At 43.1% G+C, this 27215-nt stretch overlaps 1 protein-coding gene across 4 annotated transcripts in view; it reads right to left on the minus strand.

The window, feature by feature from the left end:
- Positions 1–27215, minus strand: part of rufy2 (RUN and FYVE domain containing 2) — a 62530-nt gene that overhangs the window by 8740 nt on the left and 26575 nt on the right. For 3 of the 4 annotated variants that reach the window (XR_012096090.1, XR_012096089.1, XM_073027157.1), the window contains exons 8-13: positions 23878–23947; positions 21600–21701; positions 18109–18225; positions 15664–15831; positions 12642–12739; positions 1449–1568 (exon numbers count right to left, since the gene is read on the minus strand). Coding sequence is in view for 2 of the 4 variants with exons in the window: in XM_073027157.1 (XP_072883258.1) it covers positions 1449–1568; positions 12642–12739; positions 15664–15831; positions 18109–18225; positions 21600–21701; positions 23878–23947 (675 nt within the window). In the remaining 2 variants the exon portion in view is untranslated. Of the gene's footprint in view, positions 1–1448; positions 1569–11541; positions 11685–12641; positions 12740–15663; positions 15832–18108; positions 18226–21599; positions 21702–23877; positions 23948–27215 lie in introns of those variants that run through there. The other variant, XM_073027158.1, reaches the window with a different exon arrangement.

A 27215-nucleotide genomic window follows, 5' to 3' on the forward strand; every position in this document is an offset into this window, starting at 1 on the left:
CCACCAGCTTGTTTGTCTTGTTTAGAAAAGGTATTAAGCCTGGAAATTAATTTGTTTTACAGGTTAAACTCTTTTACATGAGACACCCTGTGGAAGGGTGGGATGGGGGGACGGAGTCCAGTCGTTACACTGGTTGGGAGGGTGCGAGAGGGGGGCGGGATGGGGGGACGGAGTCCAGTCGTTACACTGGTTGGGAGGGTGCGAGAGGGGGGCGGGATGGGGGGACGGAGTCCAGTCGTTACACTGGTTGGGAGGGTGCGAGAGGGGGGCGGGATGGGGAAACAGAGCCCAGTCGTTACACTGGTTGGCAGGGTGCGAGAGAGGGGCGGGATGGGGAAACAGAGCCCAGTCATTACACTGGTTGGCAGGGTGAGAGAGAGAGGGCGAGTTGGAGGGCGGACGGGTGAGAGCTAGAGTGTGTGCAATAGGCAAAGAGAGAGAGCGAAGAATAGAGGTAGGAGGCAGACTGAGGGAAAGGCAGAGTGTAAAGCACAGCAATAATATGAACCACAACTAAAGTGGTGGTCATGATACAGGCAAAAGTTTAGTAATGACACTTTTAAGAAACAACAAGAACAAGAGCAGAAGGGAGAGTGAGATAGGGTGACACGCTAGAGAGAATGAGATGAAAAACAAGAAAAGGGATTCCAATATGTCTACTAGAAAGGCTAGAGAAGACACAGCAAAGTAGACAAATGGAAGGCAAAGCAACACCCCCACAAAGTGCTGGAAGGGGACGGGCAGGTAAAGGAGATCATCTCCCTCTGTTGCTCCTCCCCCTTCCCTTTCTTCCATGGCCTTCTGTCCTCTCAAATCAGATTTCCCCTTCTCCAGCCCTTCATCTCTTTCACCAATCAACTTCTCAGCTCTTCACCTCCTCTTCCAGTTTCGACTATCACATACTACCTTGTCATTTTCCTCCCCCACCCCCCTTACTATGACTTCTCTTCTCTTTTTTCCAGCCCTGATGAAAGGTCTTGGCCCAAAATGTCGACTGTTTGCTCGTTTCCACAGACGCTGTCTGCCTGCCGAGTTCCTCCAGCATTTTGTGTGCGCTGCTTTGGATTTCCAACATCTGCAGATTTTCTCTTGTTTGAAGTGGACAGACAACTAAGACAAGGTGCAATGTTAAAGAGAAGGGACCAATGAGACAGAGGGTCGACTGTGAGAAAAAAATGTGTGTGGGGTGGGGTGGGGTGGAAATGAGCGCAGGGTGAAGAGGGGGGAGGAGAGACAGAAAATGGTAAACAGAAATGAGAAATGCGAGGGCAGCAAGACACAGGTAAAAGTGGAAGGTGAAGGACCAGAGAAAAGGCTGAGAGAAGACAGTACAGGTTGGAGATCATGGCAATGTTTGAGAGGATTGTGTAGGAAGCACATTATTAAGTGCATTTATCTCAGAGTGCTGGATCTGAACGCCATTCTACTTTCTTTCTCCCCATACTTACAGTTGTTGCTCCTTCTGGTCACTTTCTCGCTGCAGTGTCTCCACCTTGCTGCCCAGTTCATGCCGGCACTCGTAACTTCCTTTCTCTGCCGTCTCCTGATCTCGTTCCGCTTGTTGCAATCTGGTGCAAGTTAAATCAACTCTGGATAAAGCCTAGGCTTTGACAGGGATGCAGGGTGGAAAATAGACCAAAAAAAAAGCAAATAACAGGATACAAACATCAGCAAATTAAACTGGAGGAAGGGAAGAAAGAGGAATGGATGCAAAGATGGAGGGAAAAGGATGGTGGAGAAATAAAAGACAGGCTGTGTGTTGGAAAAGGAAATATGATCAGATGAAAAACTCGGGAAGCAAAATACAGTCGTTGCAGACCAAATATCAAGCAGATAAATCAGCAACCAAAAAAAAAAACCATTCTGCTGAGGGTTTTGAGGAGCTGGAATCTGAAACAACAAGCAAAACCAAATACTTCTACCTAGGTTTCTACCTAAGATGTATGCAAACCGGTATGGGGTCAAAGGGAAATGTATGACCCAAAGACGTGCATAGAAGAGCCAGAGAGTACAGCACAGAAACAGGTCCTTTGGCCCATCAGTCTGTACTGAATTGTTATTCTGCTTAGTCCCATCAGCCTGCACATGGAGTATAATTCTCCAGACTTATCTACATTTTTCTTAAAGGTTGAGATTGAACTTGCATTTAAGGGAAACTTGTGAGGGAGAGGCTTCAATTGATGGGACGCTCACACCAGTACTGGGAAAGTGAAAGACCCACTCACTGGGAAGATCCTTACTTGGATGTAGCTGGGGCCAACGTCCTGAAAGCAAACAACTACCAAACAAAATGAGTTAGTGTGACTGGGCAGAAGGCCAAGTCAGAGGAGAGGAAAAAGGGACGGGGTAAGTTAATAAATGTTCTGTTAAAAACCACTAACAGTACAGCTCATGTATTGCAGAGTGTAACAGGAAGAGATAGAGCCTAAAATGACATCAGCAAAGAGACAAAGGAAGGGAAAGTGACGGGATTAGCATTAAAGGTTCTGCCTCTGAATTCACAGATCATTTGAAACCAATGACAATATAGAGATAAATGGTATTAACCATGGCTGGGAAATGAACCCTGCATCCCTGACACTCAACAAGGAGACAGAGTGTGATTAGAAACATTTCAGAACGAGGAATGATCTTGCCTCAGAAATTAAAATATGGATTGAGATATTAAATAATAAGTCCAGCAGAGAGCCGCTTTTAGCTCCCCTTTTTCTACCAGCCATTAGAAAGAATAAACAAAAGATAAAGCTCATATCAAAGGTAATATAATTCCAGAGGCAATTTTAATCCTAAATTTGTCATATCAAATTGACAGAGGAAGTCATGACAACAGATCCATCAAAGGAATTCAAGTTAGCTTCCTACAATACACAGGCTATTTTGTCACATGTAATTATTGAGCTCACTACAAAGGAAGCTTTATGACTGAGTGGTCACAGCATGGGAGAACTTCTCATTCAGTTAGAGAGCAACTAACATTAGTCCAAAGGTAGGATCTTGCAATCAAATATAGTCATTTACAATGAAGTGAGAGGAGAGCTGGCTGAAGTGAACAGGAAAATTGCATTGAATAGCAGTGTCAGATAGCAGTAACACTTTGCATATTATTTGGGAGGGTGGATGGTTATGCAGGAACAAAGTTACAGCAGCAACCAGTGGCACGTGATTGGCTCCGTTTCACAGAAGTTTGGAGCTAAGTTCAGGCAAGCAATAGTGACAGGTGACTTTAGGCTGGGCCAAAGACAGATGTTTCTACAACTGAGAGCTGGACTCCAGGATGGCATGTTCCCTCGCAGTTGCCAGGTCAAGGATATCTCTGAGCGGGCAGAGGATCTTCCAAAATGGCAGGGTGAGCAGCCAGGGATTGTGGCCCATATGGTACCAATGATATACAGTAGGTACAAAGAGGGGCAAGATTCTGCAATGAAACCTAGGAAGTTAGAACATAGAGCATTACCATACAGGCCCAATGTTGTGCTTTAGGAGGAAAGCAGGGCAATCTCAGGATCATTTCCCATGCCACAGGCTAAGTGAGGCAAGAAATATGGAGACTGAATGTGTAGCTAAGAAGCTGGTGCAAGAGGAAGGGCTTCAGGTACCTGGACTCTTGGACTCTTTTCCAGGGCAGGTTGGACCTGCACAAGGAGGTCAGATCACACCTAACTGGAGGAGGACCAATATCCTCACTGGGACGTTTGCTATTGCTGTTTGAGAGTGTTTAAACTAGCATGACAGGGGATTGGAACCACAGTAGCAGGTTAGCAGCTGGAGGAATTGAGGGAAAGTTAGAAGTTAGAACAAGCGGATGATGCAAAATTAGAGGGGCGTTGTTGATAGTGAAGAAGGTTATTGTAGATTATGAAGGATTTTGATCAGTTGGGGAAGTGGGTTGAGGATTGGCAAATAGATTTCAATGTAGATTAGCGTGAGGTGATGCTTTTTGGAAAGTCAAACCAGCGTAGGACTTAGACAGAGACTGGTAGGACACTAGGGAGTGCAATGGAATAAAGGGACTTTAGGAGTACAAGTGTACAGAAAGCAACTTTACAGGTAAACATGGTTGTGAAAGAAGGAGAATAGCACAGCAGGGGATTTATGTTGCAGTTGGCAAGGCCATACTCAATACTGTGTGCGTTTCTCGTCACCCTGTAATAGGAAAGGCATGGTTAAACTGGAAAAAGTGCAGGAAAATATTTTAAAGATGTTGCCAGGACAGGAGAGCTTCAGTTATAGGGAGAGGTTGGCCAGGTTGGGTCTTTATTCCTTGCAACATTGGAAAATGGGGATGGGTGTGGAGGCCTTAATGTGTGTTTAAAATTACAAGAGGCATAGGAAAGATGAACGGTATATAACATTCTTTTCGACAGGGTAGGAAAGTCCAAAGCTAGGGCAAATAGGTTTATGGTGAAAGGGGAGATTTAGGAGGGACCTAAAGGGCAACATTATCACTAAGAGGGTGATAAGTATGTATAGACCGAGCTGCCAGAGAAAGGGATTGAAGCAGGTACTATCATCTAAGAAGCACTTGGACAGGTACATGGAGGGGTGGGGTTTAGAGGAATACATAGAACATAGAATAGTACAGCACATTACAGGCCCTTCAACCCACAATGTTGTGCTGACCCTCAAACCCTGCCTCCCATATAACCCCCCCACCTTAAATTCCTCCATATGGGCTAAATGCTGGAAATTGGACCAGTTGGGTTGGCAGCATGGTTGGAGTTTCAGTCAGAAGGTGATGAGACCAGGCAGCCTGTTAGCTGATGGTTATCGCCGGTGATGGTCCTCAGTGCTGGGGTACCCATCACTCCGGCCTGACAACTCCAGCTCTTACAGTTCCTGCTTCAGTTCACTGCTGCAGAAGTGCATGTGGAAGGCAGGGATTTGCACGCCAGAGTCCTGGCACAGTGACACAGAGAAATGACGAGACCGAGGTTGAGGGCATGTCCTCGGAATCGTTATTTATTTTTCTTTAGACATACAACATGGTGATAGGCCCTTCAGGCACAATGAGCCTGCACTGCCCAGTTACACCCACTTGACCAATTAACTGACTAACTCGTACATCTTTCCAATGTGGGAGGAAACTGGAGCACCACGTGGTCATAGGGAGAATGTACAAATACCTTACAGACAGCAGTCGAAATGGACCCGGGTCTCTGGCACTGTAAAGCAACTTGTCAAAGACCTTCTAAAAATCCAAGCAGCCAACATCAACCAATTCTCCTTTGTCTACCCTACTTGTTATTTCTTCAAAGAATTCCAACAGATTTGTCAGGCAAGATTTTCCTTTGAGGAAACCATGCTGACTATGGCCTATTTTATCACGTGGCTCCAAGTACCCTGGTACCTCATCCTTAATAATCAACTCCAACATCTTCCCAACCACTGAGGTCAAACTAACTGGCCTATAGTTTCCTTTCTTCTATTTCTCTTCCTTTTTGAAGAGCGGAGCGACATTTTCAATTTTCCAATCTTTGGGAACCATTCCAGAATCTAGTGATTCTTGAAAGATCATTACTAATGCCTCCACAACCTCTTCAGCCACAGGTATGCACACAATCTGGTCCTGGTGACTTATCTACCTTCAGACCTTTCAGTTTCCCAAGAACCTTCTCTCTAGTAATGGTAGCTTCACACACTTCATGACTGCTGACACCTGGAACTTCTGCCATACTGCTAGTGTCTTCCACAGTGAAGACTAATGCAAAATACTTAATCAGTTCATCTGGCATTTCCTTTCCCCCCATTATTACCGCTCCAGCATCATTTTCCAACGGTCCAATATCCACTCTCACCCCTTTTACACTTCATATATCTGAAGAAACTTTTGGCATCTTTAATATTACTTGCTAGTTCACTTTCGTATTCCGTCTTTACCTTCTTAATGACAATTTTAGTTGCCTTCTGTTGGCATTTTAAAACTTCCCAATCCTCTAACTTCCCTCTAATTTTTGCTCTATTATATTCCCTCTCTTTGTCTTTTATGTTGGCTCTGACTTGTTAGCCATGGTTGTGTCATCTTGCCTTTGGAATACATCTTCCTCTTTAGGATGCATATATATCCTGTGCCTTCTGAATTGCTTCCAGATATTCCAGCCGTGGCTGCTTTGCCAGAGTTCTTTTCCAATCAATTTTGGCCAACTCCTCTCTCATGCCTCTCCATAATTCCCTTTACTTCACTGTAATATTAATACATCTGACCTTAGCTTCTCCCTCTCAAATTTTAGGATGAATTTGATCATATTATGATCATTTTCCCCTAAGGGCTCTTTTACCTTAAGCTCTCTCATCAATTCCGGTTCACTTTACAACACCCAATTCAGAATAGCTGATCCCCTCGTGGGCTCAACCATGAGCTGCTCAAAAAAGCCATCTCGTAGGCACTCTAGAAACTCCCCCCGTTGGAATCTAGCACCAACCTGATTTTCCCAATCTACCTGCATATTGAAATCCTCCATGACTATTGTAACATTGCCCTTTTGCCATGCATTTTCTATCTTCTGTTGTAATTTGTGGACCACCCTTACTACTGTTTGGGGATCTCTATACAACTCCATCAGGGTCTTTTTACTCTTGCAATTCCTTAGCTCTATCCACAATTATTCAACACCTTCTGACCCAATGTCATCTCCTTCTAATAATTTGATTTGAATTTGCCAACAGAGCAACGTCACCCCCCCCCCCCCCCCCCCACCGCCTGTCCTTTCCATAGAACATGCATCCTTGGACATTAAGCTCCCAGCTATAATCTCTCCACCATGATTTCGTTTTGCCTACGACATCATACCTGCCAATCTGCAACTGTGCTACAAGTTCATCTACCTTATTCCGTATACTGCGCACATTCAAAAACAAGGCCTTTGGACCTGTATTCACCCTTTTCAATTTTGTCTGCCTATATATTTATATCAATAATATTGCATTGCATTTAAGCCTACTGATGATACAAGATAGAAGAGCAAGTTGTGAAGAGCACATGCGATGTTGCAGGGATATTGAGAGTGTGCAAAAGATAGCAGATGGAAAATAATGTGAGCTTTAGTGGAAAGAACAGAAAAGATCATTGACATTCTGTGAAAATGTAGGTGTTCCGATAACTCCAACTGACACATGAAAAACAAAAACAAAAGTAGTCAGGAAGGTAAATATAATGCTTGCCTTTATTGCAAAACAGAGTACAGATATTGACAAGTCCTGCAAAAACTGAATTTTATGTCGGTACAACTACTCCCGGAGTACTGAGTAGAGCTTTGATTAAGAGGCAGCACAGGGAAGCTTCACCAGATTGATTCCTGGGTTGAATTAAGCTTTCGGGTGAAAGATCAAGAAGGTTGGGCTGATACCCACTGAAGTTTCAAAGAATAAATGCTGAGTCATTGAGTCATACAGCACAGGTTGTTTTTGATTCACTCAGTAAATGCTGTGGAAATGTTCCTCCTGACAGCAGAAACTAGAACTACAGAGGGTCTCGTCCTGAATCATTGCCTGTTTATACCCCTCCTCAGATGCTGCCTCAACTGCTGAGCTCCTCAAGCAGTTTGTGGGTGTTGCTCAAGGTTTCCAGCATCTGCAGAATCCCTTGTGACTACAGGGAATGTAGTTTTGTAAAAAAGGGATTGGCATGATAAGGAAGATTGTAAACCTTTACAATTGCATTGCCAGAGAGCAGCAGGTGCAGAGGCATCAAGTACTATAAGGAAACAGTTTATATGGGAATCAGTTGTACAAGCAGGTTAGTCATAAGCTTACTGATTAATAGAACAGCTACCTACTATTTTCATTTACGGTCTACTTAAGTATTTGAATCTGATGCAACAAATTTCAACAAGGATTCAGACTAAAAGTTCCGTAATTTAATGACAATTAAAAGCAACTCTACTCTCTTTAAATATTCACAACTCACCAATGCTATTGATTCAGTAACAGTGGCGGGAGAGTCTGGTTGGAAGAAAGTTGCTCAATTTACCACCCAGCAACCCCCGACTTAACCCTAGCCTAATTACTGGACAATTTACAATTACCAATTAACCTACCAAGCAGCATGTCTTTTGACCATGGGAGGAAACCAGAGCACCTGGAGGAAACCCACGTGATCACAGAGAAAACATACAAACTCCTTACAGACAGTGGCAGGAATTGAACCCAGGTCAGTGGAACTGTAAAGCATTATCCTAACCACTACACTACCATACTGCCCCAACCTATAAGTAATGGCAATGTGACTCCAACCTACACGTACATACGTAGATAAGGAAGAACAAAGTTCACTGTCAGAACCAAAACAAAAACAGAAAATGCTTCAAAAATATTTAGTGGGTCAGGCTGCACCTGCAGTACAGAACAGTACAGCCCTGTAACAGGCCCTTTGATCTCCTGTTGTAGTTAAGATAACAACATCAAATCCATTCTGTCTGAATATGGTCCATATCTCTCCTTTCTCTGCATTATTTTGTACAGAGGATCTCAAATCTTCGAACACCTCTGCCACATCCACTTCCACCACCACTACTGACAGTGCACTCGAGGCACCCAACACACCGACAGCACATTCTAGGTCTAAAAGTAAAAAAACTTACTCCACACATCTCCTTTGAATTTATCCCTTCACCTTAAACACATGCGCTCTAGTAATAGACATTTTAACTAGAGGAAAAAATACTATTAGATCTTCTGACAGTTTAACAGACAACAACCCTAGTTCTTCTAATCTCTTTAAAGTACACACCTGCTAATCCAGACAGCAACTTCTTCTGAACCCTCTCCAAAGCCTCCACATCCTTTCCATATTGAGAGATCTGAACTGAATGCAATACTCCAGATGCAGCCTAACCAGAGTTTTATAAAGCTGTAACGTAACTTCCTGACTCTCGAACATCTTGCCTCAACTAGTATAGGCAAGACTACCATTTGCCTTCTTTCCCACACAATCAACTTCCGTGTCATTTTCAAGGAACTGAAGATCCCTCTATATGTGAGAGCAGTTAAGGGCCCTGCCATTAACTGTGCACTTCCTATTCACATTTACCCTCCCAAAGTGCAGCACAATTCAAGTTCAAGCTTAACTGTCACTCAACCAAACACACGTGTACATCTAAACAAAACATCATTCCTCTGGGGCCAAGGTGCAAAACACAGTACCTACAGTCTCCCTCAGCACACCTCTTACCTCCCCACCATCCAGGGACCCAAACAGCCTTTCTTGGTGAAGCACTAATTCTCTTGCGTTTCCTCCAACTGGAATACTGCATTTGGTGCTCACTATATGAAACCAAACACAGGCAGAGAGAATGTGGTGAGGAGAGCATGTGTTTAACCAGCAGGAGCAACCCTGAGCTTCCTGGAGCCTGCCACTTTAATTCTCCATCCTGCTCTGAGGCCTCCTGGACTGTTGCTCTGTTGGAGATCAATGCAAGCTTTAGGAACAGTCCCCGTTTTCCTTTTGGGCACACTGCAGCCTTCTGGATTCAATGCTAAATTCCACAACTTCAGGTTACTTTATCTCTGATTATATCAACTATCGATCTATGATATTAGCTCAGCTTATTTTCTCTTCTTACACCCTCTGGGAGTGGAGCACTGATCGACCGGGCTTGTTAATCTGATCTGCATCTTGCATCTCCCACATTCTATAGTCAATGCTCTCGCTCTCCACCAGCGATTGGCAGAATCTGAGAAGGTGCCAAGGAGGCTTAGGAGAGAGAGAGAGATCTGGTGTTGCAATGACAACCTTGCACTCAACATCAGCAAGACCAAGGAATTGATTGACGACTTCATGATAGGGAAACACACACCAATCCTCAAAGGGTCTGCAATGGAAAGGGAGAGTGGCTCCAAGCTTCTGGTTATCAACATTTCAGAGCATCCATCCTGAACCCAACATATTGATGCAATCGTGATGAAGGCAAATTTGCAAATTTCAGTGGAGAGGATTCTGACCTACCTTCTCCACTTGGTATGAAGGCTCCAAAGCACAGTATCGTAAGACACTTCAGAGGACTGTAGACCCAACCAGGTCCATCATGGGCACAAGCCTCCCCACCACTGAGGACATCTTTTACCTCAAGAAGGCAGCATCCATTATTAAGGAAGTTCACAATCGAAGACGCGGCCTCTTCTTTTTACTACCATCAGGGAGGAGGTGCAGGAGCCTGAAGACCCGCACTAATGCTTTACGAACAGCTTCTTTCACTCTGCCATCGAGTTTCTGGATGGTCCATGAACACTACCTCACTGTTCCTCTTTCGCACCATTTACTTATTCATTTTCATTGTTACTGATAGTAATTCGTTACGCCTTTAGTGTACCACTGGAAGAGTGGATGTGAGGAACAGGATGTATGCAAGAAGATGAGTGGGAAGGGAGTCAAAGTGAGAGTGATGGAAGGAAAAATTTGAGATAGTGGAGGGGGAACAGAGTGGGAAGAAGGAAGCGAGAATTTGGGGATAAAGTGGGCAGAGGGGTATATAGCTAAGAAGGTACCAGATAGAGGATAAACATACAGATTTCAGCTCCTACAGACAACAACCTTCAGATGCCTTATGATTGACCTGTCTTCCCGTGGTCAGAAATAGTGGTGCCTGCTGATGAATACACAATGTTCAAGTGTATTAACTCCTGAAAGAGCACAATGTGCTTGCCTGCCCTCAACATGAACTAAAAACCATTCAGGCATGGACAAGTAACATTCACACCACACAGAGCTCAGGCGATGGTATCTCCATCGTCAACAACCTGCAAACACAATATTCAAGAGCATTACCTTTGCCAAGGTTCTGATTTGGTGCCACCATTGATTAGAACCTTAACTGCACTGAAAAATACAGAGCAGCTCAAAGGCTGGCTCTCTCATGACGATAAATCAGGAGTGATAGAATACACTCAACTTCCTAACAGTTCCTACAAGTGCTGGCCCACCAACATTGTCCACTTCTCTTGATTGTCATCACTCCAACCATATAAATGCTCATTCCTTCCAACGCCAGGAGTCCATAGTTCAAGTCTGTACAATATACAACTTGCAGAAACTTGATAAATGTTATGCCACATTTTCCTAGATCTGTGAATTCAGCTTGATGGAAGGGAAAGGGCAGGAGGCACATGGAAATAGAGATACTTCCGTACTCCAAAACAATTCACACTTGGTTCTGAATTAATAATGTATCGCTATTTCATTACTATCACTGCGTTTCCCAGCAGTGATGTGCCAACTCATTTGCTGTACTGAAAATACAATTTAAACAGCACTGTTTCCAAGGACAACAGATGGAGTAGCCAGGAAGTAGAGCTGGAAAAGAGGCACGAGAGACCGAGAGCAGGAGAAAGAACAGAGGCAGGAAAGCAGGGAAGAGTGAGGGGCCACAGTCCGGGGGAAGGCAGAGCGGGGACCGAGGCTGAGGTCAAAGGCTAAGAAACTGAGGCCGAAGAAGAGAGATAAGAAGCAAGAGTGTGAGTGAATGGTAGAGTACACAGGTAAAACAGTATCTGAAGGAATAGTTGGCTGGTTACACTATCCCTTTAGACATTTAAGCTCTTACACAGTCCTTCTGAATACAATTTAATGTTACTCTCTTAGTTTGCTGCTAGTTATCTGGTTACAAACGCAATTCTACATGTTACTCTGTCTACCAATGCACTTCAAACAAGTAATTATGATAGTTCGTGTTTGGTCTATTAAATCTTTGTCACTTGGTGGGGGGTCACAAAATAAAGGGACAAATTTGGAGAAGCAAATGGGTAGAGAAAGGAAAACATAAATGAAAATCAAAGGGGAAGAAAGAAAAAGATGTTAATAGCAGTAACATTTCTAAAGACATTAACAATCTGAATATAAAAGTAAAGATAGTAATGGATAAGACAGGAGGACATCACATGAAGATGGTAAATATAAGCTCTGAGCAGTAACTAGGACCTAATACAGAAACCAGTGATACATTCCACACCTAACTAAACATTACTGGATGGATTTAATTCTGCCACCTCCACACACAAAGCCTCAAGCTACGGGTATTACTTCGCTAAGACCAGAGGTACCGGATGCACCAGCCTGGGTCATTGGTGTCGTCTGTAAATCTGACTCTGGCAATTCTGCAAATTGGAACCGTGACTGAAGTGACATTATGTAGTTGAAATAAAAGAACACCTTTTCTTCGATACAAAATTACTTCAAAGCATTTACAGTGACAGTTACTTAAATCATATCATGGGGGGGGGGTCTCTCTGTTCAAAGTAATCCGGAGCCCCACACCAGGGACATTTCAGATTTGTTCTCATCTGTGCTCAGTTAAAACCATAGCTCTTGTCCTCTTGGGTCTGATGGCTGGAGGAGGAGATGGCTAAGGAGCCTGTTTGTGATAATTGGACCTTCATTCAGATATACGTTATGGGGGAGAGGGTAGGTGACATTGAATGAAGATGCTGCTGGCAGATGCAGCTGAAGACTACACAATCTAAGCCAGGAGACCATCGTCCAGTGAAGACAACACCGGTGAGGACACCAGTACCTGCTGTTTGGACGCTGTGCTTATCGCAGGTCACATACGAGAAGCCTGATGAGGGACAGGAGTCAGCGCCCAGGAGGCTGATACGCAGCTAAACCTAAGGAGAAGGGAAGGAAGTGGAACTATGGAACTACAAAATCGTACCTTTGCTCCATCCGCTTCATTGCAGCAGTGACTTGGTTAGTCTTCTCTTCCAGCTGACTCATCAGTTCACTTTTCTGCTTCAAACCATCTTCAGAACCCTGGATCCACAGAAATGTGATTAATATTTTACATGATTTGATGTTGTTAGAGTTTAAGCAGTCACTAAACTCTAACTAAATGTATTGGGAATGTAAAACCTCAAAGAAAGCCACTAAAAGTCACCTCCACTTGAATATTCATTGGTTAAGACTGCTTCCGGCAGTCTTCCTCAAGGTAAGCAAGAGAAAACTTTGCCATTAATGTCAAGAGCAGTGCATGCAAAATGCTGGAGGAACTCGGCATCTATGGAAATTAATTAACCGCTGACATTTTGGGCCCAACCTCTTCATCAGGACTGAATTAATGTCAAGATGGGTATGTCATGTTGGTGCTGGAGTGTGTGGGATCTCTTGCAGGCTGCCCCAGCACACCCTCGGTGGTGTTGGTTCTAACACAAACGATGCATTTCACTGTATGTTTCGATGTGCACGTGACAAATAAACTTCGATCTTGAATTTTCCATGCAGCAGCCTCTCATTTGAATAAATGCAATGGTCTGATAATATTCAAAAAGACCAACACTGACATGAAAAAGATGCAAATTCTTGTTCCAGATTCCTTTATCAAATACATAAAGCATTTCACTGCAATGCTCAGTGATACTGCACAGAGTGTTTGTCCATTTCCAGGACTGAAAGATATTCAACACCAGCAAGCAGGGCATAAATCAGCAATAAGTCTGACAACTGTCTGCATGGATCACTTGATAACAACTGGAAGCAGAACACTAGCTATTCCTCCCTCTGCGAGTCTGGTGTGGGAACTGATGCCAGGCTCCATTCTCCATTTGTGTTGAGGCTGCTGGAAGGAGATGACCAAAATCTTGCCAGATTCATAACTCTGTGTGTGTCTGTCCGTCCGAGCGTGCCCATGTGTGTTCCCATTTGTGTCCGTGTGTGTGTGTGTGTGAGTGTGAGTGTGAGTGTGTGTGAGAGAGAGAGAGAGAGAGAGAGAGAGAGAGAGAGAGAGAGAGAGAGAGAGTGTGAGTGAGTGAGAGAGACTGTGCTGTAATTCCAAGTTAAAGATGAAATAAATAAAAGGGATAAAATAATAGATTGGTTGAATCAAAAGAAAGAGTCACAGTTGCCAGAAGAGTTCTGGAGATCCTATCAACAATGAACGAGGACTGTCACAGCAGTTCTTACAGATTTGCTGCTGAAATGCAATGAAAAGTCAAAACACTGGCACCCCACCTCACAGTCAATACGATGGCACTAATGGAACCAACACTAAAGGGGGTTATTTACAGAACGGAGGGGGTCATGTGCCAGGTTCCCAAATCTTTCTTTCAGTGTACAGACGAATACTCGTTAGTTCAACCCAGCGGACTAAGTGGATTATGAAAAATAAGCACTCGTGGAGATGGAAGGGGGCTGGGGAGTAGGGTGGGAGGAATAGGGACAGCATTAAGCAAAAAGCTGCAATTTTGGACCAAAAATAATGATGTTGTCTTGCTACTTTAGAGATGACTGCTTCAACAGCATTTAACATACCTATATGGTATTGGCATGACTATGAGGTACTTAAAGATGCAGAATGGCCAAACACCAGTGAACGTATCCAGTAATTATATTTATACTTATCTGGAGTGAGGATACACTCACGAGAATGAAACAAATGAAAGGTGACAGAATCACAAATTCCATCGTCCTACAGAAACTCATAATAGAACATAGAAAAATCTACAGCACTTTGGCCCAATATGTTGTGCCGAATATGTACTTACTTTAGAAATTACCTAGGAATACTTTTTTTATTGAAGTTCATCATCAAACAAACATTTCCATAAGATGTATTTCAGACATTGTACATATATATCACATATGTCACAAATCTCCACAACCCTCTATTTTTCTAAGCTCCATGTACCTATCCAAGAGTCTCTTAAAAGACCCTATCGTATCCATGGCTTTGATCAACTTTCTCGTAATAGATGAACAAAACAGAGGACTACTTTTAAAGTGAAAAGGTTAACCTGCAGAAACATTTCGGAGAACGAGTTGTCGTTCTATTGTACGCATAGCCTTGGGAGAGGTTAAAATGCAAATTTGGGTGGGTTTGTTTAATTAAAGGAAAATTTGTAAATGTGTGGGAAATTGAGGCACACTGATATTTAACCCCTTCTCAGGACTCCCAAAATTTTCAGCCTCTGGGCTTACCTTACCCAATGTCCAGGTTTATTATAAAAGTAATGATCAAGATTAGTAAGTGACATGACTGCAGTACCATGTGACAACCAGTACGATAAAAAGAGAACCAGGGAGGTTTTCTACTTCCCCATCCTCAAGTGTAGAGCCGACTTGGTTCAGCTTCTAACTAAATTTTAAACAGTTTTGACTGTAAAAATAGTTTAAAATGCAATCAGAATTGCATTACTCCAATTATTTTCTAATGCCATCTGACCTGAAGTACGCACTACACAAGCTCAAGGGAGATAAGAAAAGCCAAATGAAGTGATGTGAATAGGCTGTTTCCATTGAGAGTAGGGGAGATTCAAACGAGAGGACATGATTTGAGAGTTAAGGGGCAAAAGTTTACGGGAAACACGAGGGGGTATTTCTTTACTCAGAGAGTGATAGCTGTGTGGAATGAGCTTCCTGTAGAAGTAGTAGAGGCCAGTTCAGTTGTGTCATTTAAGGTAAAATTGGATAGGTATATGGACAGGAAAGGAGTGGAGGGTTATGGGCTGAGTGCGGGTAGGTGGGACTAGGTAAGATTAAGAGTTCGGCACGGACTAGGAGGGCCGGAATGGCCTGTTTCCGTGCTGTGATTGTTATATGGTTATATGGTTATAACTGGGGAGCATGTACTTCCCCATACATTCAGTTACTGTCCTGCTATTTATAAAGTTCTGCAATGCTTTTTAAAAAAATTATTAAGCTCTTATTTAGACAGCAACAACTGTCAACATCAAAGAACTTACCTTGAGTTTCTTAAACATCTCCACATTAATGGCCTTCACTTCGTCGAGCTGGTGCCGGAGGCTGATCAGGGCGTCCTGCTTCTCATGAATGTCTTTCTCCAACAGCTTCATCGCTATTTCTATCTCCTTCTTCATACTGATCTGCACCGACAGGTCACTCTCCACATCCTGCCAGACAGGAAAGCTCAATCACATCAATACCATCTCTGTGTCTCTGAGGTACAGCAGGCCGTACTGACCACATCAATACTATCTCTGTGTCTCTGCTGTACAGCAGGCCGTTCTGACCACAGCAATACTATCTCTGTGTCTCTGCTGTACAGCAGGCCGTTCTGACCACATCAATACTATCTCTGTGTCTCTGCTGTACAGCAGGCCGTACTGACCACATCAATACTATCTCTGTGTCTCTGCTGTACAGCAGGCCATTCTGACCACATCAATACTATCTCTGTATTTCTGAGGTACAGCAGGCCATTCTGTCCACAGCAATACTATCTCTGTATTTCTGAGGTACAGCAGGCCATTCTGTCCACAGCAATACTATCTCTGTATCTCTGAGGTACAGCAGGCCATTCTGACCACATCAATACTACCTCTGTATAAGGCCATTCTGTCCACATTAATACTATCTCTGTATCCTTGCTGTACAGCAGGCCATTCTGTCCACATGGTCAGCTATTCATAGACTGGATAGATGGAGTAAGAGGGGAAATTGCAGGAAGAGAGGGGAAATGGGGTGCAGGAGACGGGGGGAGAGCAGAGGAAAGAGAGCAAATGGCAGCAGGATTAAGTAAACAGGCAAAAGTTACCTTAAAGCAGGTAGGTTAGGGGGACGGAGGTGAATATAGACAGGTGGGAGCAGACGGGGAAAAAGCAATATTTGGCGGTGGGGAGCCCAGAGAGCAGCGTGGTGAGGGGAGGACGACTGTGCAATCGGTTTACGGGTGGTGGGTACTGAGGGAGGGACAAGCAGTGTGGCAGATGGTGAGACAGAGACAGCAGCAGAGGAAACATGCACAGGAGAGGGTAGTGTGGCGAGGGGACAGGTGAAGGGTGGGGATAGGGTGAAGAGTGTGGGGCCAGAAGGCTAAATGCAAAATCTGAACTAATTTGAAGTTCAAATTTATTATCAAAATACATATATGTCACCATATACAACCCTGAGTGAGATTCATTTTCTTGCAGGCATACTCAGTAATTCCAAGAATCATAACAGAATCAGTGAAAGACCACACCCAACAGGGTGACAAATAACCAGTGTGTAAAACACAACCAACTGTGCAAATACAAAAAGAAAGAGAAATATAACAACAAATAAATAAGCAATAAATACTGAGAACGTGAGATGAAAAGTTCTTGAAAGTGAGTCCATAGAATGTGGGCACAGTTCAGTGATGGACAAGAGAAGTTGAGTGAAGTTATCCACACTGGTATAAGAGCTTGATAGTTAAAGGGTAACAACTGCTCCTGTATCTTCTTCCTGACGTCAGCAGTTAGAAGAGAGCATGAACTGGGTGGTGGGGGTCCCTGATGTTGGATGCTGCTTTCCTGCGACAATACTCCATGGTGGAGTGAGTTCTTCCTGTGACAGACTGGGTCATATCCACTACTTTTTGCAGGGAATTCCATTTAAGGGTTTTGGTATTTCCATACCAGGCTGTGATGCAACCAATCAATATACCCTCCACCACATTATCTGTAGAAGTTCGTAAAAGTTTATGAAGTTATGGCAAATCTTCACAAACTTCTCAGGAAGTTAAGGTGTTGCTGTGCTTTCTTCGTAACCGCACTTAGGTTCTGGGCCCAGTTTAGGTCCTCTGAAGTGAAGACACCAAGGAATTTAAAGTTGCTGACCCTCTCCACCTCTGATCCCTCGATGAGGACTGGCTCACGGACCTCCACCTTCTTCCTCCTAAAATCAATAATCAGCTCCTTGCTCTTGCTGACACTGAGTGAGAGGTTGCTGTGGCACCACTCGGCCATATATTCAATCTCCCTCCTGTTGATTTGGCCATTGACGGTGGGTAAAAATGGCATCAGAGCTATACTTTGCCATGCAGATGGTTTTGTGTGAACTTAGCCATTGTGTTGATATTGATCATCCGCAGAAAGGCATTAATGTATGTACTTGAGAATAAAGTGTTTCCCTCCTTCTATGATCCTGCACACCCTCCGAATATTGAAAGGCATCTTCAAAACATAATTACTCTTCAACGTTTCATCAGTTTGCTGGTTAGATAAACAGAAATCACTCTCAAGGTCTGTCTCCCTGTAGGCAAGTAATTCACCCCTAGAGAATATTAAACTCATCAATTCCAGGATGCAAATTAGAGAGACCACAAGAGTGAACAACTACCAATGTGGTGGTGGAAATCCAATTTAATCCACGCTGCTATTCACGGAAACCACAATCTGAAGCCCATTTATGTAACCAGCACATACCTGACGCAGACGTGATTCTGCTCTCAGCTGTCTGTGAGCCTCATTATACACATCATCCAGGCTCCGATGACAACCCTTGCAGGTCTCCTGTTCCTCAGACAGATTCTCTTTCTCCAGCTGAAGAGGTAAATATGTTTCGTTAGACAAAAGAGCAGCCAGAAGTTGCAAGTTCAACAATACAGATTAGAATGGTCTTGCTTTCACCAATGGTCGCTCTTCCTTTTGCTAAAACAGCTCATTGCCTATGTACATGCATTGGAGACAAAGGTAACCACTTCCTTCTGCAGTTAACCTCTTGCTCTCTACACACTATATAAATATTTGATTCCGTTAAACTTCAGTTACCAGTTTTTCACAAATCCTCTTTTTTCCCGTTTCCTTCTCTTAATCTTATTCTTACACATTCAGCTGTACTGAAGTCTCAGTACACCCTTCCCCCCTTAACTTGTCTTGCCCTCCATGCGCCAAGCCAAGAGGGCTCTAGATTTGGCAATCACATTACTTCTCTTTGTTGCAACACATTTAACCTGAACTCCACAAAACTTTTTTTTAAATTCTTCAAGATTGAATAACTACCGTAGTTCTTTCCAGTCCATGATTGCTAAATCACTTTCATGTCTAGTAAAATTGGTCTTAACCCAATTAGAAGATTCAGTCCTATTTGTCTTTTTCAATAGCAATGGGAAACCTAAATGAACTATGTTCAACACCACCACCACTGCTCCTTTCACCTGCTTGCTCGACTTCCTAAAATTAATCCAGAAATGTATTATCTATCCACCCGTTGTTGGGCTTGTTGTACTCTATCCAACAAAAAAAGAGCCTCTAGACTATTTAGGAATTCATCCCTTGTTCCTTCAAGCAGTATGTCATACCTTTCCTTTTTATCATTCTTTCCATCATGCCTGGAACTAGAAACATTATGCTGGAAAACCCTACATTCATGTCTATCAGCTCATCTGGTTCTTTCATGGAACACCTTGCACACTGAGTGTACCGTAATTAATATTGTTATTAAAACTCTTTCAGCATTACATCACTAACATTTCTGCTCTTTTCAGAAATTTACTGAATTTGGTCTTTTATTTTCCTCGGTAGGTTGTACACTCCCAACAATGCTACTCTGTTTTGTTCACTAAGTACCTCACATGCAGGTTAATGCCCTTAAACAAACTCATTTCTTGACAATTTTTCAAAAAAGGCAAATGCAAGTAAATGTTTGAACTAATGTACTTTAAAAACAAATCTGCATTTTAAGGTTTTAAATCAATTTTTAAGATTAAAAATTAAGATCTATTCATGTAATGAACAGCCACAGTGCCTGCTCCACCTTGTGCATTACCTCTTCAAATTCAGTTTATTATCATTCAACCATACAAGGTATTCTGCCAAGTGAAACAACATTCCTTCAGACTGAGGTGCACAACACAGTACATACAGCTCACACACTCAACACATAAAAGTAATATTACCACAAAAAAAAAACAAATAATAAGGTACATTTATGACAAGTTAAAAAGTGAACAGTCTATCGGTGCTGGTGCTTCCTATGTGATGTAAACTAGGTGGGGGCAGGGAGCTCAGAAGACTTACAGCCTGGGAGAAGAAGCTGTTTCCCATCATAACAGTTCTTGTCCGAATGCTATGGTATCTCCTGCCTGATGGTAGGGTTGTGGGTCAAAGAGATTGTTGGATGGATGTGTGGGATCACTGACAATGCTAAAGGCCCTGCATTTGCAGAACTCCTGATAAATATCTCTGAAGGGTGGAAGAGAGACCCCGATGATCCCTCGCAATCCTTTGTAGGGACCTGTAATCAAATGCCTTACAATTCCTGTGCCAGATGGCGACGTAGCTGGTCAGCACACTCAGTTGCCTCAATCTCCCCAGGATGTGGAGATGCTGCTGTGCTTTTTTGAAACGGGTGGTGTCGACAACCCGCCTTAGAGTACTGAAATATTATGTTTATCCAGTTATGTTATATGGCTCAGAATGTTGCACGATATCTAGTAACATGAAGAAACCAATTGAAGCAGCAGAGATGTGGTTTTTGAGGAGGATGCAAAGAATATCATGGACGAAACGAATATCTAACGAGGATGTCATGAACAAAGCAAGCACAAAAAGAGAAATAATGTATGAGATGATGAAAAGGAAACGTAACTTCATTGGACATGTGATTAGGAAAGAGGAGTTAGAATATGCATGGTAATTATGGGAAAGATTGAAGGGAAGAAAGCAAGAGGAAGGCAAAGACAAATGATGATGGAGATAGCAGCCAGAGAACTGGAAATGAATACCAATGAATTGACCCACTTGACCTGAAACAGGAGTGTGTGGGCCATGGCAGTCAAAGCTCAAACTGGGCACGGCACCTGGTGATGATGATGGGGTTGAGGGACCAGGTGAGATCGTCAGTTATGTGCACCAAGAAACCTGGTGCTCCTAATTCTCTCCAAGGAGGAGCTGTTTATGTGCAATGAGGAGTGGTCAACCTGTAGTCCACAATCATCATTTCAGTTGTGTCCAGGTTGAGACTCAAGTTGATCTTGTTGTTAGGAGGGCAAGCTCGAAATGGCCTCTTCCCAAGCAGATGACAAGTGAATCTACAATATTAAAATGTGTTGTGATGTTTTCTCTATCACTGAAATGTGGAATATTTGCTGCTTCAGCCAGATATTCAGGAAGTACTGCAGCTCTGCTGCCTCATGGTTCCAGGGGTTTAGATTTGAACTTGACCTTGGCTGCTGTCTGAATGGAGTCTACACATCCTCTACTCCAGAACTATGCAAGTTGGCAGGTTAACTGGGCATTGTAAAGTGTCCCTGTGAATGTTGGTGATAAAATCTGGAGGGGTTAATAGGAATGTAGGGAGAATAACAAGGAACTGGTGTAAAAGGGTGCTACAAGTTCAACATAGTCTCTTTGCGTTGAATAATCTGTTTCCATGCAATCACTTAATGGCTGTCTGGTCTCCTCTATATTCGATTCCAACCCTCCTAGTCACAGTCTTCAAGTTCAAGTTTATTATCATTCAATTGTATTCATGTATACCACCAAATGATACAGCGTTCCTCCGAACCAAGGTGCACAACACAGTACATATAATGCACACACTACACATTAAGTACTATTACAATATTAAATTAACAAATAATAAAGTGCATTTGGGACACAAGTTTAAAAAATAAACAGTATAACGCCTCTGATGCTTCACGAGTGATGAGACCCAAGTAGCCGCAGGGAATTCAGTAGTCTTATGACCTGGGGGGAAGAAGCTCCTTCCCATCCCAACAATTCTTGTCTAAATGCTGCGGGACCTGTTGCCTGATGGTAGGGTGTGGGTCAATGAGATTGTTGGATGGATGGGAGGGATCACTGACAATGCTAAGGGCCCTGTGCATGCAGTGCTCCTGATACATATGTCTGATAGATGGAAGATAAGACCTTTGAATATGAACATGCAAACTTTAGCAACTTCACACACATACCTCCAGATGTTTTTGTGTTGTTATCAACATCTGAACATTTTCATTGCGAAACTGGAGATTTTCTTCTTGTAGTCGAATGATACTGTTCTTGGCAATTGCTAACTTTGTGAGGGGAAGAGAGGACCAAGTCATCAAATAGCAGCTTCAGCGTAAATTCACTGTATATCTTTATCATTATCATCTTCCACAACTTCCATGTCTTTGTACAATTAAAAGCCAAAGGGTAAAATACTTCATTGATTGGAGGCTGAACTTAGCTGAGCCCTGGTTCAATCTCCCCTTGGCAGCTCTTTAGAAATCACGAGGAAGCCCACACACCAGCAGAACCTTCCTCCTGAGCCAACAACTAAATCACATCAGGATTAATTCAAGAACATAGGGCCATACGAGATTAGAATTAGTCCTAGACACCCAGTGACCAGCACCAAATATGCTCACACACTTCAATGAAGTGAGCTCCACACATGGAGATACAGGGTGCATTTCTACTCCATAGTTTCCCAATAACATTTCAAATTGGCATTTTCTGTCCTCAAAATAATCAGCGATAGTTTAGGCTTCTACTAACAGAACTAATCTTTGTGTATCGTAGGCATCAACTCTATAGACAGACAATAACCCTACCTGAGTATTCGTCTCCATCTCCAGGGGTAATCCTCACACGTCATAGCTACAATATAGACCTTATACTGTAAGTTTGCATTCTCAGGGGTAATGCAGATATCTCTGACAGTGATTCAGATGTCATATTGGAATCATTGCTAAGACCATTCCTGTAGTGCAATGCAGAGGACTTCTAACACTGTGTCTACACACACCATCGTCCACGGTTAGTGGCTTGGGTCACAGACCTGATCATGTGTGACCCAGAGCACACAACAATGGCTCTGGCTCTCTGAGAATTTTCAAGAACTGGACAGACAGGTGGCGTGGTTTGTAGAGTGGCTTTGGCAACATGGACTGAATTTCTCCCCTTCCCGTTCCTCCCCCTCTCCCGCTACGTAGGCTTCTGTCCACATTGTGCAGATTGGATGGTCAAATGGTCACTAAATTGGCCCCCGTCTTTAAGCAAGTGGTAGAATGTGGGGAGATTTGATAGGAAAATGGGATAAACTAAATGGAATTGATACAAAATTAGTGTAAATGAGTGGTTGAAAGTTGCCACAGACTCAATGATCAAAAGGACCTGTTTCAATGCTGGGTAACTCTCACTGGATAGTCCACTTTCCACTTATAATGACAGGGGCAATGTAGGTATCAATCCTAGAATGTTAAAGTAAGCTTGGTGTAATGTGAAATATCATTTCTAGAAGTGATGCATAGCAAGGTCAGTGGCTCCACCTGGGTGGATAAACATCATTCTGTTAGAGCAATGAACACCACCCAGAGGCCATTTTTTAAGGTACACAGGTACACCTGCACGTTCATGCAAATATCTAATCAGCCTATCATGTTGTAGCTACTCAATGTATAAAAACATGCAGACACAGTCAAGAGTTCAGTTGTTGTTCAGACCAAACATTAGAATGGGGAAGAAATGTGTATAAGTGACTTTGACCATGGAATGATTGCTGGTGCCAGATGGGGTGGTTTGAGTATCTCAGAAACTGATTGATTGGGATTTTCATGCACAACAGTCTCTACAATTTACAAAAGAATGGTGCAAAAAAAAACATAAAACATCCAGTTGGCAGCAGTTCTGTGGGCAAATAATGTCTTATTAATGACAGAAGTCAGGGGAGAATGGCCAGACTGGTTCAAGCTGACAAAAAGGTGACAATAACTCAAATAACCATGTGTTACAACAGTGGCGTGCAGAAGCACATCTCTGAATGCAGAACATGTCAAATCTTAAAGTGCATGGACTACTGCAGGAGAAGACCACAAGCATAAAACTCAATAGCCAACTTATTATGTACAGGAGGTACTCAACAAAACGATCACTGAGTATATATTCCTGGCTGTAACTTCACTGAGTTGTTGTATTCTGTTCTCAGAGTATGGGCATAATACTGTTGTGATATGCATCAGGCCCCTGTCTTAAGGGCAATGAATCACACTGGGCACTAGTGTTAAATTATATCCCACCTGCATTAGTGCATCCTCGAAGGAAGTGCGGAAATGTGATCTAAACCCACTTAATGTTTTACAATATCACCATTCCATATCACCAAGTCTCTTTATTTAACGTAAAATCTCTACCTTTAATGTGGTCAAACACTTGAATGTTTAAAATCTGGAGAACATACAAGCAATTTTTAAATTTTGAAGTTGGTACCTCTTCAATTAGTTTAGAATTTGCCACCTCCAGTGATGCAACTCTGCCCTGCAGGCTACCAACTGTGGAACTGAAAACAGAAACACATAATTAGTTATCTGCTGAAATAACCAAATTTTCAGCAGACGAGGCCACACGATGCAAGGTAAAAACAGAAAATGCTGGAGATATTCAGCATGAAAGGTAGCATCATGAATAATGAAATAGAATTGACATTTCCGATGGTTGTCAATTGATACATATATAGTGCTGACTTTGAAGTATGGGAGAAGTTTACCAGGAGTGGTCCCTCAGAAGGTTCCTGTGCACAAAGTACATATTAAAAGTTAACCTGCACTCTGGTTCCAGCTGGAATCTGTTCACGCTTTCTTGGATACCAAATAGCAAAATGGTTCTGAATGTCTCTACCGACATTCACTTTCAGTAAATTGAAGCTTGTTCTGCGGCTCCAATCTTATTTCATGCTGATACAAGGAATAGTTAGTACATTTGAGGATGACACCAACATGGATGGTTTTGTAGACAGTGAAAAGGAGCATCAGGAACTACAGCAGGACCCTGATCAGTTTGGTATGTGGGGGCAGAGGGTGGTGGCTCAGGAATGTCAAATGGAACTTACTTCAGATCAGTGTAGTGTATTATTTAAAATAGAAAACATTATAGTACAGGTCCTTCAGTCCACAATGTTGTGTTAGCCCATTACAAGACCAATCTAACCTTTCCTTCCCACATAGTCCATTTTCCTTTCATCAATGTGTCTAAGAGTCTCTTAAAACTTCCAAGGCACATGAGTGAATCGGCAGATACTGGAAATAAATAAAAACACAAAATGCTGGCAGAACTCAGCAGGCCAGACAGCATCTATGGGAGGAGGTAGTGACCACGGCCCGAAACGTCGTCACTACCTCCTCCCATAGATGCTGTCTGGCCTGCTGAGTTCTGTCAGCATTTTGTGTTTTTATTTTTTTTTTCTTAAATGTTCTTAATGTATTTGCCGTTACCACTATTCCTGGCAATGGATTCCATGCACCCTGTGGAAAAACCTACCTCTGACATCATACTTTCCTTCAAATGTTTTAAAGTTATACCCCTTTGCAATAGCCATTTTCACCCTGGGGAAAAGTCTCTGGCTATCCATTCTATCATGCCTCTTATCATCTTGTACACCTTTATAAAGTCATCTCTCATCCTCCTTCACTCCAGAGAGAAAAGCACTAGTTCATTCAACCTATCCTCAAAAGACATGCTCTCCAATCTAGGCAGCATATTGGGTAATCTCCTCTGCAACCTCTCTGAAGCTTCTACATCCTTCCTATAATGAGGTGACCAGAACTGAACACGGTCTGACCAGAGTTTTATAGAGCTATAACATTACCTTGTGGCTCCTGAACTCAATCCCCTGACTAATAAAGGTCAACAAACCATAACGCCTTCTTAATCACCTAATCAACTTGTGCTGCAACTCTGAGGGAGCTAAGGACGTGAACAGCAGGATCCCGCTATTCCTCCAGACTGTTAAGAATCTTGCTATTAACCCCTGGCATTAATGCTGACATGTTCCAGCATACAAACCTATTCTATGCTAACCTCACATTCATCATAGAGTCATAGAGAAGTACGGCACAGAAACAGGCCCTTAGGCCCACCTGGTCCATGCTGAACACATTAAACTGCCTTACTCTCATCGAACTGCACTGGGACCATAGCCCCCCCACCCCCCATATCCCTACTATCCATGTACCTAGCATCTCTCTCGAGATCTGTTTGATCCTTGTTTCTTAAACTTTAAGAATACTTTTTTCTTCCTCTTAACTAGATATTGCACATCTCTAGTCAACCATGGCACACCTCTTCACCCCACCATCCTTCCCCTGCCTCAACGGAACAAACTAACCAAAATCTCCAACAAGTGCTCCGTAAACAACCTCCATATTTCCATTGTGTATTTCTCTGAGTACATGTATTTCCAATTCACTCTCCCAAGTTCCCAACCAATAGCCTCCCACAAATAAATATTTTCCCACACTGTCTGCTCCTATCCCTGTCGCAAGCTATGGTAAACTTCAGAGCTGTGGTCACTGTCTCCAAAATGCTAACCCACTGAGAGATCGGTCACTTGATCGGGTTCATTGCCTGGTATAGATCCAGTATGGTCTTTCCTCTAGTCTACATATTGTGTCAGGAATCTGTCCTGGACACAGCAAACAAATTCCACTCCACCTAAACCTTTTGCACTAAGAACGCACAATCAATATTAGAGAAGTTGAAATCACCCATGACAACAACCCTGATTTTTGCACCCTTCTAAAATCTTCCTCCTGATCTGCACCTCAATGCTACTGAGAAATCCATAGAATAGCCCCAATAAAGTGAATACTCCCTTCCTGTACCTGACTTCCACCCACTCTCAGTCCACAATGTCCTCCCTTCCTGCAACTGCGACACTATCCCTGATTAACAATGCCACTCCCCCACCTCTTTTACCACTCTCCCTGTTCCTTTTGAAACACCCAAATCCCTGAACATTCACCAGCCATTCCTGCCCTTGTGACAGTCAAGTCTCTATGATGGCCTCAATGTTGTAGCTCCATGCACTGACCCCATGGTCCGGTAATTGTCCTTGTTCCTGATGCTTCTTGCTTTAAAATAGACACCTATCAACTCATCCAACTGACTGCAATTATGCCCTTTCCACTGCCTATCCTTCCTCACAGTCCCTCCACATTCTGCATCTCCCTTTACATCAACTACCGTATCATCTGACCATCACTCTGGCTCCCACCCCCCTGCCAAACTAGTTTAAATCCTCCCCAACAGCTTTAGTAAACTTGCCTGCAAGGATATTGGGCCCCTTTGAGTTCAGGTGTAACCCTTCCCTTTCGTACAGGTCATACATTCCCCAGAAAAGATGACAATGATCCACAAATCTGAAACCCTACCCCCTGCACCAATTCCTCAGCTACATATTCATCTGCCAAACCATCCTAGCGGGTGGCTGGCATTGGCACCAGTCCAGAAATTACTGCGCTTGAGGTGCGTTTTTCAGCTTCCTACCTAGCTCTAATATTCTCCCTTCAGGGCCTCATTCCTCTTGCTACCTACAATATGTTGTTGGTACCAATGCAGACCACGATTTCAGACTGCTCACACTCCCCTTTAGAATGCTGTGGACCTGACCCTGGCACCTGGGAGGCAACATACCTGTTGTCTCATCTCAACCACAAAACCTCCTGTCTGTTCCCCGAACTATTCAACCCCTAACACTACCGCTCTCCCCTTGCCCCCCACCCCCACCCCATCTTCCCTTCTGAGCCACAGTGCCAGAGACCTGACTGCCG

Source organism: Hemitrygon akajei, chromosome 23, assembly GCF_048418815.1.
Source record: "Hemitrygon akajei chromosome 23, sHemAka1.3, whole genome shotgun sequence".
NCBI classification, from domain to species: Eukaryota; Metazoa; Chordata; class Chondrichthyes; order Myliobatiformes; family Dasyatidae; genus Hemitrygon; species Hemitrygon akajei.